The 17,010-nt window shown below is 35.6% G+C and overlaps 1 protein-coding gene across 1 annotated transcript in view; it reads left to right on the forward strand.

Moving 5' to 3' along the window:
- LOC110807571 (Phox (PX) domain-containing protein) overlaps window positions 1–17,010 on the forward strand; it is a 39,693-nt gene that overhangs the window by 15,626 nt on the left and 7,057 nt on the right. The window contains exons 3-6 of the mRNA XM_088220685.1: window positions 1,555–1,653; window positions 1,854–1,940; window positions 7,226–7,334; window positions 7,652–8,385. Of these exons, the coding sequence (XP_088076811.1) occupies window positions 1,555–1,653; window positions 1,854–1,940; window positions 7,226–7,334; window positions 7,652–8,385 (1,029 nt within the window). The remainder of the gene's footprint in view (window positions 1–1,554; window positions 1,654–1,853; window positions 1,941–7,225; window positions 7,335–7,651; window positions 8,386–17,010) is intronic.

Here is a 17,010-nt window from a genome sequence, read left to right on the forward strand (position 1 = left end):
CGCACGGATGATTTCGCAAAACCTCTTCCTATTTTCTGTCGTTCCAGAAACGATCTGGCTTCTTTCGCTTCCCTACCTCGTCGGCCACACGCTGAATGGCCGAGGTTCGGTTCTGTTGACTGCCGTCGGCACAGTGAATAGGTTGTTCAACCCCTCTTTTGGTCTAATAGAATCTGACCTCTCAAAGCCTAACCCTAACCCTAATTCTAACTCTAATATCATTTAAAAAATTAGGAAAATATTGAATATTTCTTATGTTTTATTAAAAGAAGATTAAGGATATATATACATACAAATGGATTCATATATGGTAACCAACATAAATTATCCTATTAATTTTCTTTTTAATTATGCTAATATATTTGAAAAGTTAATCATGCTATTATATACAAAGAATATTTTAACAGACCCCTATGAAACCAATAAAAGGGACAGTGTCAACCACCTCCCTGCAGTGGCCGAAGATGGCGTTGGATCGATGATTACTATCTTTTCTCTCTCCTGATGCTGGTGTTGACTGATTTAGGAGTTTAGTATTTTTTTAATTTTCTGACGATAGTGTTGAGTTTTGTTAAGTTCAGTTGAGAAATTAGGGCAACGTGATGAATCGAATTTAAACTCTGATACCAACTGGTGTAGAACAAACAGATGTTGAATACAAACTTACAGAACTTTTATTAAGAATAAAATTTGAAGATCTCCAATCTAAATAATAAAAATAATATCTTAATATAATAATAACAATAATGAATAATCTACCTAATAACTAAGTTAAGATACCTTATTTGTAAACACTAAAGTACATCAAAATAGGTTATGTAAAAAAAATCAAAATAGAAAATGTAGAAAACTTAGTAAATAGGAAAATAAATTACATAGAAATGATTAGAAAAATAGGAAACTTAATAAACAGGAAATAAATTAAATTGAGAGAATTAGGAAAATAAATCTTACTATTTCCCTTTATTGTAGAACTTTAAAAAATTTATAAAAGAAAACTAAACCTCTCTATTCCTTTAAGTTAGCTTCTGAAAACATTAATGTTCATTTATTGTTTTGCCTCATATCTCCTATTACTGAGATATGCTACCTTTAGAAGTTTCTTACTCTGCATCACTCCTTCTCTCTTGTTGTGTGCTCCTCCTTCCTACTTGTATTGATAAATATTATTTTCCTTTGTTATTCTTTATTTCACACCAATCAAATAAAAAACAGTTTTCCCGTTGCTGGTTTTGTCAGTTTTTCTTTTGTTCATTAGGCGCAAGCTGAAGATATTACTGCTTGTTTGACCTGTTGCTGGGTTTCACCCTTCTTTGTTGTGCATTCTGAGGACTTTATCCAATTGATCTGTGCTTACAAGTTTGCCTGCAATCTTCATACCAATCTTGTTGTGGTCATTGTCAACCTTCTGAAGTCATAGTTGAGCCTAAAAACTTTCTTTCATTTACTTTTCTCTGAGAAGCTAAATGTACTAGCTGCAATACATTTTAACTAAATTCTGCTAAAACTTGAATTGCTACATTTAATTTTTGTGTTAACATTCTTTGGCAACAGTTCTACAGAGTTCGAGTTGGGATCCAGTCACCGGAAGGGATCACCACTACCCGATGTACATTGCGAAGATATAGTGATTTCTTGAAGTTACTTTCTGAAGTAAGTGGGAGCTTACTATGTATATTGTTAGAGACTGAATCATTCATTTTCCAGCATTGTAAAAGTTGCTTTCATTGAACAATTAAACAAATGTATTTGACTAAATAATATTACTGGTTCAATGAGTTTGCACATGCATCCATTCTTGTTCATTTGATTATGGCACTCATGCATTCTTGCTTCTGGTTGTTCTTCTTTAGCTTAAAAAGGAGTTTCCAAAGAAAGCTTTGCCCGTGGCCCCTGCTAAGAGAATTTTGAGAATTAAAAGCAAGAGATTGTTGGAAGAGGTACTGCAGATTTGTGAATTCTAATCTACTTTTTTCTCTCTTCCATGGGATTGTGAACTATTAGAATCAATTTTTGATTTTTTTGAGTTCCATAATGCATATGGCAACTATAGCCATGAGGTCTGTTGTGATAGCAATTGACTGTTGTATTGTTTGTCTGGAGGGAACTTATACATTTTTATTATATAAAGCTGGGCTGGTGTTTTAAATAGCATGACTTATGGTTCTATTTTTAGTTTTATCTGTACTAGAAAAAATTTATCGTGTAAAATTATCAAAAAACATATAGAAATTAAAATATAAAGCTAGTTTTGTTTCAGAGAATAATAATATATTATGTAATAAGGCAATAATTCGCTCCATTTAATTTGAGTAGACACATTCAGAAAAAAAAGTTGAGTGGAGAAGTCGTGTAGTTGCTACTTAAGTTAGTAGAAGGATGCGTCTTCTCCTTTCTCTCTAACTTCTTTTCACCACCATCTTCATCACCCTTTCTTCTTATTCATTTCTTTTCACCAACATCATCTTCATCACTCTTCCATCTTATTTGTTAATATTCAAGTACTCTAGTCACTAGACTATGTAGAATGATTCAATATGAACACAAATCTATTAGGACTCACTGACTTGAGTGTCTAACAACCTTGCAATTGTGGTTGTGAGAACCCTATGATTGTGGTTGTTATAAATCCATGTAGTTATGGATTAAATTTAGCTCTTCTTTTTCTATCTTTCTAGCCTCCTTTGCTATCTTAAGTTAATTCGTTATTAGAGCTTGGTTCGATGCAGGAACATGAAGGTTACTAGGCCTCCGTGCTTTTGCTGATGTCTAAAACTGATGAAAAATAAAAATATTTTAGAATGGACATACCTCAGTAGTATGGGGTATTTACTTTTTCTGAAAGGAAAAAAGAACACAATTACAAAGCACCAAGGTGGTGTGACCCATTTGCAAATATCTACTCATCTTTCTATGAGAAAAGATCTAGATATCAACAAACTCACACTCATCGCAGATGGGATGACCCAAAAACCAAATATTTGGAGTTCTAAACCAATGATTGTGACCTATGAGTGAAAGGGGTTGTAAGGTTTCTAAAAGTTCTATTGCAAATGATTCAGATAATAGTGTCACGAATGATGGACATAAACTTTCTTCCTAGATTTTGCATTTGTGATACCCTTCCAATCACAAATCTCATCCTTTATGAAGCCACTAGCAACCTAACTTGAATTAAGGAGACTAAGAATAGAATGTTGAGCCTTCTGGTTTTAGGAGACCAAAGCATAAGGTGGCTTGGTGATTCAACATCATCTTGACATAGAAAGCAACATTCTTTACTAAGTTGGGCTATTGAAGAGACCCCATAAATGCATTGGTGGGGGAGAATGATGGGTTACATAGGCTTTAATTAATAAAAAAAACTCGAGTCGGGGTGTTTGATTCAACTGACAATTTTCTTCTCCCTGTTTTGTTTGACGTATTAATTTATTGCACAAACAAGCATATTTAACCTTTTTTTTTTTTAAATAAACATATTTAACTTTTATTAGTTGTGTGCTAGTAATAAAATCCACTGCTTGCACCTCCTGGTTAAAAGAGGAAGAGAAAATCTTGCTGACAATTGCATCTTTTCATCTAGCAAGTGAAACACAACGGGAAACTGGTAAAGGAGGAGACTCAACTTTTGTGAGTCGTGGTCTCGTGGATAGGGTGATATCTTCTCCATTTTCCACGGGGGACAATCATGAGGAACAATTGGAATATTTAGACTTGCAGTTTCGCTTCACTGTAGTTGGTGATATTATGGTTTTATTAGTTTTAGTCTTTAATTCTGGGTGATTATGGGGAAATTGACCGATTTTTTTGTTGACGCCAAGTCCTCTGGAAATTTTAGAGGAGATATTAGTCCCAGAAGTTTGGTCATTTTGGAATTCTCTATTTGTAAGGATATTTAATTCGTTTGGATAAGGAGTGCTATGGTTGAAAAAACTTCTTTCTCTTTTGCTTAGACAACAATGTCAAATCTTTCCACTAGTTATTAGATAGCCGAATAGGTATTTTCTGGTTGAGAGTAATCAAGAATTCTTGGGTTGTTTTCTCGCTTTGTTAAGATGTAATGGATGACGGAGGAGAAACGCCATGTTTGTTCTAGAAGATAGGGTGGGGATCGGTTGAAGGAGTTTGAAAATACCACTGGTTGAGGTATCTGCTTCGAGAAAGAAACAACAACTTCTGAGGAGAGTAACGGAAATATTGGGAAGAAAGAAGAGTCGGTAGCGGGCAATGATTCTCGAAAATTGATGGAAGCTTTCATTGAGGAGCAGCTTATTTCCTTAACTTTTGAAAACTCAAGTTCAATTTTCAAAACCTTTGGTATCAAGTGAGAAATAAAGTGTGGGTAAAGAGGAGGGTTTTCTATATAAAGCAATTAAGGAAGATATTCAATTATTTGACAATCATTTGCTTTTAATTGCCGTTGACTTCCGAGAGTTTAGAAGGATCCAATTGTAGCAGAAAATTCGTAAGGATATAGCGGATATAGAGTTTCATTTTTGAAACTTTTTTCTAGACTGGCCCAGCTGGTGACCAGAAGGTTTTGTCGTCATGCATCGAGAAGCCCACAGAATGGAACCCATATCTTTCCCAGCCTATGTAACTCAATCATTTTCTTTTAATTGCACCGATGTCCAAGGGGTTAGAAGCATTCATTGCTAGTGGAATGTTCTTAAAAATGTAGAGGGGCACAGACAAAATTTCTGTTTTCAATAGAAAGTTTCCTTTTTTGAATTTTTTCTAGATTGGGCCGGGGCCCAGTTAGTGACCAGAAGGGCTGATTTCATGCGTTGGGAAGCCCACAGAATGAGACCCATATCTTTCCAAGCTATGCAGGTTCAGTGGATGGAAAAAATTTATTAAATTTAACCTATTCTGGAGTACTAGTAGCCCAAACAGCTTCAAATCAGAAATCCACACTGTGTTGAATTGTTATCTCCAAAGAAGGTAACAAGACTCATGATGTGACTTAGAAGCTCTCTAACTGGTGAGGCTAAAGATTTATTATCGAGTATTCTTAGAGAAGAAGAAGTTTTGGAGGGTGAAGAGACATCATTTAAGTTTGCAGGCAGTTCTTCAGTTTGGTCAAGCTTATGCTTCCATGAATTTCCACAAATCCATCACTCTAGGAACTGTTTTGGAGGAAGAGTACGGTGACTCAGTTCCTAGTGCTACATCTTTTGATGTGGAGGAAGATATTGATGGGTACCTTTTTTTGGGAAGATTCTTGGAGGAAGAAATGGGTATTGAAGACCCTTTTCAAGCTAGTAACAATTAAGATATGGAGGCAAAGACAAATTTTAAGGCTGGAGGGACTGAATATGCTATTTGATGCTCAAATTCCTGGTTATGGGTATGTCCCTTGGTTTCTTGAAGCTTCCAACACTTTTCTCCTGTGTACCTTGGTTTCTTGTAGAAGGTAGCTGAATATGCCGTGGTCTTACTGTGATTTGGTTACTTTCCTAGTTGACGTGGTTTGGAGTCTTTAGTTATCATTTCAGAGCCCTTAGTGGTGCGAGATTCAAGTATAATCCCTCTTCTACTTTCACCTGCAGTAAGCATATCACTTCTTCAGGGATGACATCTCTTCCTTCCCAGGATGTAAACTCTCACCTGATCATATTCTTCACTGAGTCCTGCCATAAATTGGTACAGTCTATCTTTCTCAACAAGTCTTTTCAAGACTGCTACATCTTTACTACTTTCCATATTGATTCTAGAATATTGGTTAAGTTCTTGCCATAATGTTGGCATAGATGTCTAGGCTTTGAAAGTCAAATCACATATCTAAGTTGCATGTTTTTCCTAAGAATAGGTTTCTCGGATTGAGTCCCAAATCTCCTTTGCTGTAGGTAGATATACAACTGTTGCCATTGAATTCCAAAGTCAAGCCATATTCATCATTTTTCCTCGTCTCAAACATCAAAAGTGAGATTTCTTGACTTTGGTCCAGTGCCAAAGATATGACTTAGCTCTCTCCTGCCCTTGAAGGGCGGTCCGAATCAGTTGCAATCAACTCAAGTAATCTATGCCATTGAAATAGTAAGCAGCCTGATTAGTTGGAATTCGATGTTGTTCTGTGCTAGAGTTTCCCATTGGAAAGTTTGTTTCGGTAGATTGCGGCGTAACTTCCGATATCTTTCAAAGGAATGCTTAGGCAATTAACGCCAATAAAAAAAAATACAGTTGGGCGGGGATCACGGCTGGCAAGTGGTGTGCAGAGGAATGGAATGGTTGGTTTGCAGGAGTGGCCTGCGGCTTTGGATTGAGGCTGCAGGAGAGAGGGAGGGCTGGGCAATTGAGATGCAGCTGGTGGCTGGCTTGGCCTGGCAGAAGCTGTGGAGATGCAGGTTGCTTTTGTTGCTGGTTTTGGTGGCTTTTCTGGGTATAGGCACGCGGTTCTGGTGCTGGCACTCCTTTAGCTGCTTCTGGCTGCGCAGCTTGGAGGACAGGGCCGGCTATGAAGGCTGGATTGTAGTGGCAGGAGGCTGATTAATGGTTGCAGGCGGCTCGACTGTGGTGGCCGTCTATGAAGGCTATCCCCTCTAAGGTTTTCTTATTTCGACGATGAAGGTCGTACAAGGTTTGTAAAAAGGTTTATGGTTTTTTATAATCTAGATTTTTGATACCATGTAGAGAATGAAGTATGAATTTTCTTGAATAATAGTACCCTATACAAACATGTTTATATGAACAATAAAAGAAAACACTCTTAATTATATGAGATGGGTATATTACTGATAAACCTTTTACCCTACTTATTATACAAGAACTTTTCCAACACTTTCTTTGTTGGAATATGAGTGATGTGGCCGGAGCGAGATGCTGAACTTTTAGAGATCGTTTCGCCAAATTTTTTATTCTCTGAGATAAATTCTGTTTTGGCTTCCTTTGGGCCAAGGTTCATGGGCATCTTAAGGAGTTATCTTTGTTCATTTTGGCAGACATTAGCTTGCTATGCTTTGTCAAGAGTAAATGGTCTTCTCCTTTTTTCTTGTTTTTTATATGGGAGGATATTTGATCCCCCATCTTCTTGTAATCCTATTTCTCTTATTAATAATATTTCTTTTTCCATAAAAAGAATTACTCAACAAATTCTGGTTACCGATAGATAATATGGCTTGCTTATTATATTCTGTGTGTTCTCTCTTATGGTCCAAGAAATGAAAATTTTTTCTCAATACATAATAATAGTATGATATTCTCAAAAGTGATTAGCTTTATGCAGCGGCGGTGTTGTTTGGAGGATTGGATGGGACAACTACTATCAGACATTGACATATCCAGAAGCACTCCAGTAGCTATGTTTCTTGAGCTAGAAGCTGCTGCAAGGTCTTGTAGGTGTTCCTTTGATACACTCTGCTATACCTTGGAACAAAAACTGAATAAAAATTGAATTTATCCATCTTTATTACTATTCAGTTATGAATATCAAGTCATGGTAGTAGAAGTAGAAAGTGGAACTAAAGTGAAAAATGAACAAGCTGTTGCCAAACTAATATGACTAAAATGTATTTTTTAGTTTTCAAATTTTCAGCATTTTTTGAGCCATCCTGAATTTTAAGCCATTCTAACAAAATTTTAAATTTTAATTAAGTTCTTGATGAATAAAGATTTGTTGCTAATATGACTTTTCTCTTTTTAATGCTTTCAGCATTCGATGATGTAGATCAGCAAATTACAGAAGCAAATTCTTCATCTAGTGTTGTCACTCCATTTCTGTTTGATGCCAGCTCAGATGTTTCCCTGGTTGCTGGTAGTGCATCAGTTGCATCTGATCATGATAATGGTTCTTCCAGTGACATAACTGAACTGGGAATGCCCAGGCTTGGGAAAGGTAATGATATTCTTGTAGAAGATTCAACTTGTGAGCAAAAATTAACTGATAAGAATTACAATTTGGGGAAGCTGGAAAGAGTTTCCAGGCAGAAAATGCAGACTGGTGGAGATATCAGAACCATAGTTGGAAAGGAACTTTCGGAAAGGATAGTCGAAGCTCTTCGTAGTGACAGAACAGAGCCTTTGACTGAAGTAGAGCATCAAAGGTTAGATGACCATGCTCAAAGATTCTCTATGGAAAGCATCAGAAGTGACTTAAGCTCTGCAAGAGCTAGTGAAGCATCAAACTTGGGAATCTCTAATTTATTTGGTGATGACTCGCTGGACATCCCTGAAGGTGTTGAAGCTTCTACCTCCATGGATGCTCCTTTTAATGCATGTTTGCAGTCTGCAGATTTGATTGTTGCACTTCCATCAGATGAGAGACATAAATTTAACAGAATTCTTAAGACAATGCAACAGAGACTTGCAACAGCAAAGACAGATATGGAAGATCTCATTGCAAGATTGAATCAAGAAATTACTGTACGGCAATTCTTGACGACTAAGGTATGCTTGAGATAGTTGCAACAATTTCATGATGTTTCCCGCTGTTGATAAAAAGAATCAATATATCTACTATAGGGGTTGGTATATGCTTAGCATACAATGTTTTATTTCTTTTTTCTATGCCTTCTTGTTTTAATTTTTCTTGGTACTTAAAAATGCTTGGGCTTACTCCTTTAGGTAATTGATTATGAGAACTAAGTTAGTTTATTATTTGAAACCATTTCATTCATTCTAATCAAGTTAGTTGTCCATTTTTCTAATAGATCTTGCTGTTGGAGGAGAATTTATTAGTAGAGAATACTCGACAACTTATTTCCTTGTATACACCTGAGAAAATCTAGGGTCTAATATGATCTTTTACGCGGATTGGATTTTAAAGGTTATTTTGTGGTAATGAATTTTTTAGTAGACCTATTCTCTTGTGATGATGAATTTTTTGGGAGGTTTTGAACATTCTCTTGTAAGTGATAGTTTGGAGGTGTGTAGCAAAGGTGGTAGATTAAAATCCATTGAAAATCATATATCCTTATCTTCTAATATGAGCTCCTCTTAAGGATAAGGTTGGATAAAGTAAAATTCATATTCAACAAATATGACGTATGCAGACACAGTTTTTGAGTAGGCGGATGATAATATTTATACTCTTTTTTAGTGGAGGAGTACCCCACAAATACGCGTTTCGAGGCTCGTGGATCTAGTTTTCCTCTTTATGAGAGTGAATATAAACAAAGGCAATGCACCATCTGAGGGATCAGATAGTTTATGATACTTACTATTGAAAATGCTTGAAGAGAACTTTTGAAATTAAGAACACTTGTGGACAGACAATTAATAATGACGGTAGCAGTAAAGATGGATTCGCCTCAATATTATTTTGGGACATTGTTTTGGAAAAGGAAAACTCTGGTGGTGGTTAAAAAATGACTATTTTTTGTTCTGCTAGTCAGTTATGTTGTGGAGTATGGATGCATGATGATTTATGAAGAATTCTTTCTTGCTGTAAGAATGATGAAAGCGTTTCATTAAAAAATCTTTAGTATTGCCTGTATGAAATTTGTTTATGGATGTTCTAAATTAGTTTTTTATCATATTATAGAATTGGAGTATGATATAAATTACATCATATTTGGTTTTGAGTAAAAACAGACAGGTGACTCTAGTACAATCATTAATAAATGACAGAAACCATTAAACTCCAGAAATATTAAGTACGTGATATGGTCTCCTAATATTACTATGGATTACTGAAAATGGAACTACACTTCATTTATTACTAACAGGAAATGTTACATGCTTATATTTTACAAATTTACATATATATCCCAGTGTAAATTTTTATATTCCAAATTATTAAATAATGAAAAAAATATGACTTTTAAGATAGAGAATGATGGTTACTCAAGTATTTTATAGTTGTAGAAATTTAGGAAAAAATATTTACTTTATTTCCACTATGTTTTTGGTGTTACAAATAACTCATATAGATATAAGGATTCTTAAGTACAAATAAAGAAATTTCCCTTATAATAGGAATTCTAAATAATTATAAGAAATTAATAGTGAGAGCTATATAAAAAAAAATATCACAATTATTTAGCCAACAAAATATTAATGTCAACACTCCCCCTTAAGTTGGTGCGAAATATCACACATGTACAACTAGCATATCAAGTTTTGAAGAGTTTTGTTGTAAAAGTTTTTAGTGAAGATATTTGCCACTTGATTGTTACAAGATACATGATATAAGTATAATAAACCATCAACCACTTTTTCTTTTATGAAATAACGGTCAATCTCAATATGTTTCGTCCGGTCATGTTGAACTGGATTTTAGGCAACACTAATAGTTGTTTTATTGTCACAAAACAATGATAGGTACCTTTCTTTAAAGAGTTTTAATTCATTCGTTAGCTTCTTCAACCATAATAATTCACATATCTCATGAGTTATTGCTTTATATTCTGCTTCAGTAATAGAACGGGCAACTACACTCTGCTTCTTGCTTTTTCATATAAGTTGCCACCAACGAATGTGCAGTAACCAGTAGTCGACCTTCTATCATCTGAAGATTCAGTCCAATCGGCATCTGTAAATGTTTCTATTTTAAGGGGCCATTTATGGAGAAAAGTAAACTTTTTACTAGTGCAGATTTCAGATATTGTAATATTCGAAAGACGGCATGTAAATAAGTTTCGCGAGGATCATGCATATACTGACTCACTAGACTAACTACATAAATTATATATGGTCTGGTATGAAAGATAAATGAGTCTTCCAACCAATCTTTGATATCTTCCCATGTCAATTGATGCACAACTGCTAGCTTGTAATTTGTTATTACTTTCAATAAAGAACTCTGTTGGCTTGCAACCCCTCATTCCAATCTCTTTTAATAAGTATAAGATATATTTTTTTTGAGAAATAAAAATTATTTTATTAGATCTAACAACTTCAATTTCTAAAAAGTACTGCATTTTTTCTAAATTTTTAATTGCAAATTCTCGGACAAAAAGTTCCTTTAATCGAGTCATCTCCTTTGTATCATTTTCAGTTATTACAATATCATTTACATAAATAATAAAAAGAGTGATCCTACCATCACAATGTTTGATTAACAGAGTATGATCAGCATTAATTTGTTGATATTCGAAAGAGATTATAGTTCTTCTGAACTTTTCAAACCATGCTTTTGGAGACTATTTTAATTCATACAAAGCCTTCTTTAATTTACAGACATTCACTTGTGTTCTTTCATCTTTGAATCCAGGTGAAATCTTCATGTATATCTCTTCCTCTAATTCTCCATGGAGGAAGACATTTTTTACATCAAACTGGTATAAGTCCCAATAAAGATTAGTAGCACAGGATAGTAATCTTCTAATTGTGTTCATTTTTGTGATGGGCGCAAAGATTTCTTGATAGTCAACTCCATAGGTCTGAATATACCCTTTAGCCACTAATCTAGTTTTGTATCTTTCAATCAACTCATCTGTTTTGTGTTTTACAGCGAACACCCACTTACAACCAATTATCTCTTTTTTTTGTGCAGTTGAAACAAGCTCCCATGTTTCATTTTCTAACAATGCTTTCATTTTTCAATTATCACTTCCTTTTATTTAGGATCTTGTAGAACTTCTCTCAAATCCTATAGAATAGACACAGAGGAAACAGATAAAACAAAAGTTCTATAAGAGGGAGATAGAGAGTTATAGGATATAAAGTTAGACATAAAATGTTTAGTACAAATTATGTTTCTTTTTGTAAGAGTAATGGGTTTATTAGATAATTCACAAGGCAAAAATGATTCACCAGTAGCTTCAGGAACTTAAGAAGATTTTTGACCTGGGATAGACTGCATGATGGTTTTTTCTGTCTTATCTCTCATTGAATACCTCTTCAAATCCGGTTTATTCAGTCGTCTAATATTTTCTCCTTGAATAAGATTTTCTGATATGGAATTCTCCGCTAAATATGACTGTCAAGAGTGACCAAAGTGGGCATCATCTCTTCCATTTCACTCTCCTCCGAAAGAGGTGTTGGGGTGAAACTGAAGTATGGTTTAGATTCTTTAAAAGTAGCATTCATAATCGCAAAGTATTTTTTAAATGGCGGATCATAACATTTGTAGTTCTTTTGAGTAGGGGAATATCCAACAAATACACATTTGAGAGCTTTAGATTCTAGTTTACTCACATTTTTAGTATCGATAAAGTAAACACATCCAAACATTTTGGGGGGGAACAGTATAGGAATTTATGCCTAACAACACTTGAAAAAGACTTCTAAAATTAAGAACTCGCAAAGGTATTCTATTAATAAAATAGACAGCTGGAGAACTGAATCTCCCCAATAACTTTTAGATAGATTCATTGTGAACATTAATGACCGAGTTACCTCCAATATGTGTCTGTTATTTCTTTCAACATCCCTTTTTTGTTCACTAGTGTAAGCACAACTTGTCTGGTGAACTATCACATTAGACTCAAAGTAGGCACGGAATCTACCATTCATATATTCTGTACCATTGTTTGTTCTTAGAATTTTAATTTGAGTATCAAACTGTGTACATACCATTTTATGAAATGACTGAAAGCATAGAAACACATCACTTTTGGCTTTCAACAGATAAATTCATATTAATCTAGTGCAGCAGTCAATGAAAGTAAAGAACCATCTATGGTCATATAAAGATGTATTATGAGTAGGTCCCCAAACATCAGAATGAATGGTCATAAAATGAGTAGGATTTTTATGGTTACTCATATGATATGAACTGTTTTTATATTTAGTTAGCTCACATGCATCACAAAATAAAAAATTCATAAAAATTCTTTTAAACAATGTGGCATATAATTTTTCTAGAATAAAGAAAGAAGAATGTCCTAACCGTCGATGCAAGTGTAGGATTTCCTTATTGATCCATATCTCCGAAGGCAGCTTGATTCCCAATGATATTTTGACTTCTATTCAAAACATATAAGACATCCTGCAGTCTATCCATGTCAATCATGTTTCCTGTTTAAAGATTTTGAAGGACACAATGGTCAGAAAAAACCCAATTTTATAATTAAGATCTCTTGTAAGTGCACTAATGGATAAAAGACTGTCAGAAAAATTAGGCACATGAAGAAATGAAGTCAATGGAATGGTCGGAGTACAATTAATGGAACCTGTTACAAGTACAAGAGTGTATGATCCATCAGCGACATGGATATTTTTCCGTTGAGTACAAAGAAAATAGGTTAGAAAATCTTTAGAAGAGTCTGTCATGTGTCTGTTAGCTCTAAAGTCTATAATTTAAGTATCAGAATTGAAAATAGTAGAGAGATGAGTAATACCTGAGTTTACCATCTTTGACATACCAATAGTTGACGAAGGATAATTTGAACTTAGAACTAACAATCTCTTTACTCTTGTCATTATCAAAGATGCCAAAATTGCTACAAACTGGAATCAGATCTATTGAACAGCAAAAACAACTCAGATCGACTCCAAAAAATGGCTCAGATCAGCTTGGAAGCGGCTTTCCTCAACAACTCACTTATGCTCTGGAAACAGATGTTATTCGCATGCCAAGGGAGGGCAGATCGCGACCATGCGCGGCTGGGAGGACAACAATTGCACGCTACCTCGCGAACCCCATAAAACTGATTGGATCGGGCGGCAAAGCCAGATCTGCAAAACTTTTCGTGCGCGAACTGGTGTCTTGCGCGAACAGAGCAGCTCGAAGCACGAACCAGAGAGCTTGGCGTCATGCGGCTGCGTGGATCCCAGGAAAGTGGATCGGGTTAGGTCAGGTGTGCACAAACCAAAGAAGGAAGCAGCGAGAATAGCTGCAAGTGGACGGATCGAAATGTGAAGTAGAGGGTTGCGCGCGAAATGCGCTGTGAACCACTGCAGGCGGACGGAGCAAGCAGAGAGTTATGCGCGAAGGAGCAGACGAGTCGGGTATGCGAACCAAATGAGTTGAGAACGCAAACTAGAGAGTTGCGCACAAAATGGGGCTTGAACTGCTGCCCGGTAGAGCAGGCAGGTTGGGTAGGGCGGAGATAGTCGCCGAAGTAGGGCGGCTGGCCACCTGGTGAGACTATTCCTCTATTTTGGGTGGCTGATGAGAAGATTATAGGGTTTTAAAAGAAACCCTAAAATACTCTTACTCTACTCTTATGCCATGTAAAAATTTAGGAAAAAATATTTACTTTATTTCCACTATATTTTTGGTGTTACAAATAATTCATATATATACAAAAAATTTTAAGTACAAATAAGAAAATTTCTCTTATAACAGAAATTCTAATAATTACAAGAAATTAATAGTGAGAGTTATATAGAAAAAAATATCATAATTATTTAGGCAACAAAATATTCATGTCAATAATAGTGAAGTCATATCTTGTGCATGAGGCTGGTAGTAATAGCAAAAAAAGATCTTACAGGTGGATCCAAATAGCAGAGTCTGTTTATAGTTTCAGCATGTCCAATCATCTTTTCTGAATTCTAGTCTAGAAAGTCATAGTGAGAAGAGTCAAATATTACTTTGTAATTTAATTGTTGTGATAACTTATTAACCAACACAAGATTAGTAAACAATTTAGGGACATATAATATATTTTTTAAAATAAGGGCAGGGTTATTGAGGGAATCATCTATATTGACAATCTTTTTCTTACTTTGATTAAGAATATATATATATAAATATTTAAAAATATTGATTATATGATCTACTTGAATGTATAATCAAAAAAATTTCAAATGATTTATCTGAGATATTTAATTCCTATGAGGTAGAAATCGTACATGAGTGTGCTAATAAATTAATACCTGTTTGTTTCTTCAGGGACTCAAGTCGAGCTATAGTCTTCCAATTCCACTCTGATTTTACTAAGATCTGAATTTGCTGTGTTTGGATTTGCTCCAGTAATTTGGCAACATGAGAAAAATACAAAGTCTGCACTGAGTCAACTTATGAAGTTAACTCAAACCAGAAACTCACTAAGTTAACTTGAATTTAAAACTCACAAAGTTGACTTGATGATTTCTTACCACCTTGATTCAGCTCGGCTTGAATCTAGACCGGAGTCACGAGCACAATAGGACCAGCAATTAGCATGCATGCATCTGTGTGCAAAAAGTCGCGATAGAGATGAGCTAGGGTTCTGGCTCCAGTGATGAAGGCCGGTCGATTACTACTGGTGGCTGGCGGTGGTAGCTGGCGACTGTTCTCCAGTGGTCAGCTATGAAAGCTTACTTAACTCTTTTTAGGGTTTTTCTTTTCTATATCAACAATGAAAGTTGAATAGGTTTTATAATTGAGATTAGAATTTTTCTAACCTAATGCTCTGATACCATGTTAAGAATGATTTTTTTTTATTGATGTGTATTCTATTAAATATTACAGTCTTATATATACAGGTTTTCTAAGATAGAAAAAGGAAATAAACAATTAATTACAATTAATAACGAATTGTGTAATTTTGCTCTTATGCCCTTTAATCTGATTTGTTTTCTCTTTAACATTTTGATTTACTTGTTTCTTAATACCCTGATTTACTTCCTCTTTAATAGGGATTAATGTGGAGGAGGCCACAATTGACGAGTTAGTGACAGATATAGGCTGCAGCAAATTAGAGTGGCCATTTGTCTACCTTGACATCCCTTTAGGGGGAAACTTAAATAGCAAACACTTTCAGAGAAGGGTGGAAAACAAGATTGCTAAGTGGTTAGAAAGTTAGAAAGGTAGCCTTATTCACTTTAGAAAGCAGAGCTAAACTGGTTCAAGCGCCTCTCAAATATCCCCCTTATACTATTTATCCCTGTTTAAGATCCCTTCCAGGATAGCAGATAGGATTGAGGGTCACATGAGGAACTTCCTTTGGGCTGGGTGAGGGAAATTTCAAGGATCACCAAGTGAGTTGGGAAATATATAGGGTATCCAAGAGTGCAGGGGATTTGGGGATAGGAATCTCGTGGCTTAACGACTTTGGCATTTCCCGAGGGAATCAGACTCCTTATGGCACGAAGTGGCAAAAAGCATCCATGGGAGTGAGCAAGATGGTTGAGATGTCACTGCAGGAAGGCATGCTTCTCATCGTAGTCCTTGGAAAGTCATTTCCTAGGTATACCCTTTTTTCCTTCCTTGTACACGAATCCAATTGAGAAATAGCTCCACACTGAAATTTGGGAAGGCTGTTGGTTGGCAACCAGTCATTAGCATCCCAATTCCCAAGGTTATACCAGCTTTCTACAAGACCTCAAGCTCATATCTTATTTTACAACAACACAGGTGGGATAACGTCTTGGAATTTCCATTTATCTCGTGACCTTTCAAATAAAGGGACCATAGACATGTCAGCCTTGGTAGACACTTAGGCACCTATTACTATTTATCCCTAGTCTGACTAGAGATTATGGACCTTGGACACATCTGGCATCTTTATCTGCACATTTTTATTTGACTACCTCACAAATAACCCATCGACCATGCTATTCTTGTTGCTAAAGGAAATTTGGAAGTTCCTATTCCTCTAAGGTAAAGCTGTTTATGTGGAGGGTGACTCATCAAAAGCTTAACACAAACGATTTGCTCCAAATCCTTCATCTTAATTGTGCTCTTTCTCCCAATCTATGTGTTTTGTGTTTCCGAGGGGGAGAGACTCGTGCACATTTGTTTCTCCATTATGAGTAGCTTGAAGATTGTGGACTGATGTGCTTTAAGTTGTTTGGTTGTTTTTGGGTTGTGCCTCCTATTGTAAATAGCTTCCTCTGCACGTTTATTGAAGGGGAAGGGATTAGGCAGGCTGCCAAACCAATGTAGCAGGGGGTGCTGTTCGCTGGTCTCTAGTGCACTTGGCTGAAGCGAAACTCGAGAATTTTTAACAACAGGATTTCATTTTATTCCAAGCTGTGGGAGAGGGTGACCTTTTTGGCATCCTTTTAGACCAAAGGCCATGGTTTTTTTCCATATATTTGCATCGCTGATCTCTATTGACACAGAAATGTTTTTATATACAGTCATAGCCTTTGTACTATTTGTTTCTTTTTTTTGCCGATTTTGTCACTTATGTTTTCTTAGCTGTTTTGGGGTTTTATTTTTCTGTATCTCTATGAGGGTTACTCTTCTCCCTG

This window comes from Carica papaya, chromosome 5 (assembly GCF_054855325.1).
Source record: "Carica papaya isolate Zhongbai chromosome 5, ASM5485532v1, whole genome shotgun sequence".
NCBI lineage: Eukaryota > Viridiplantae > Streptophyta > Magnoliopsida > Brassicales > Caricaceae > Carica > Carica papaya.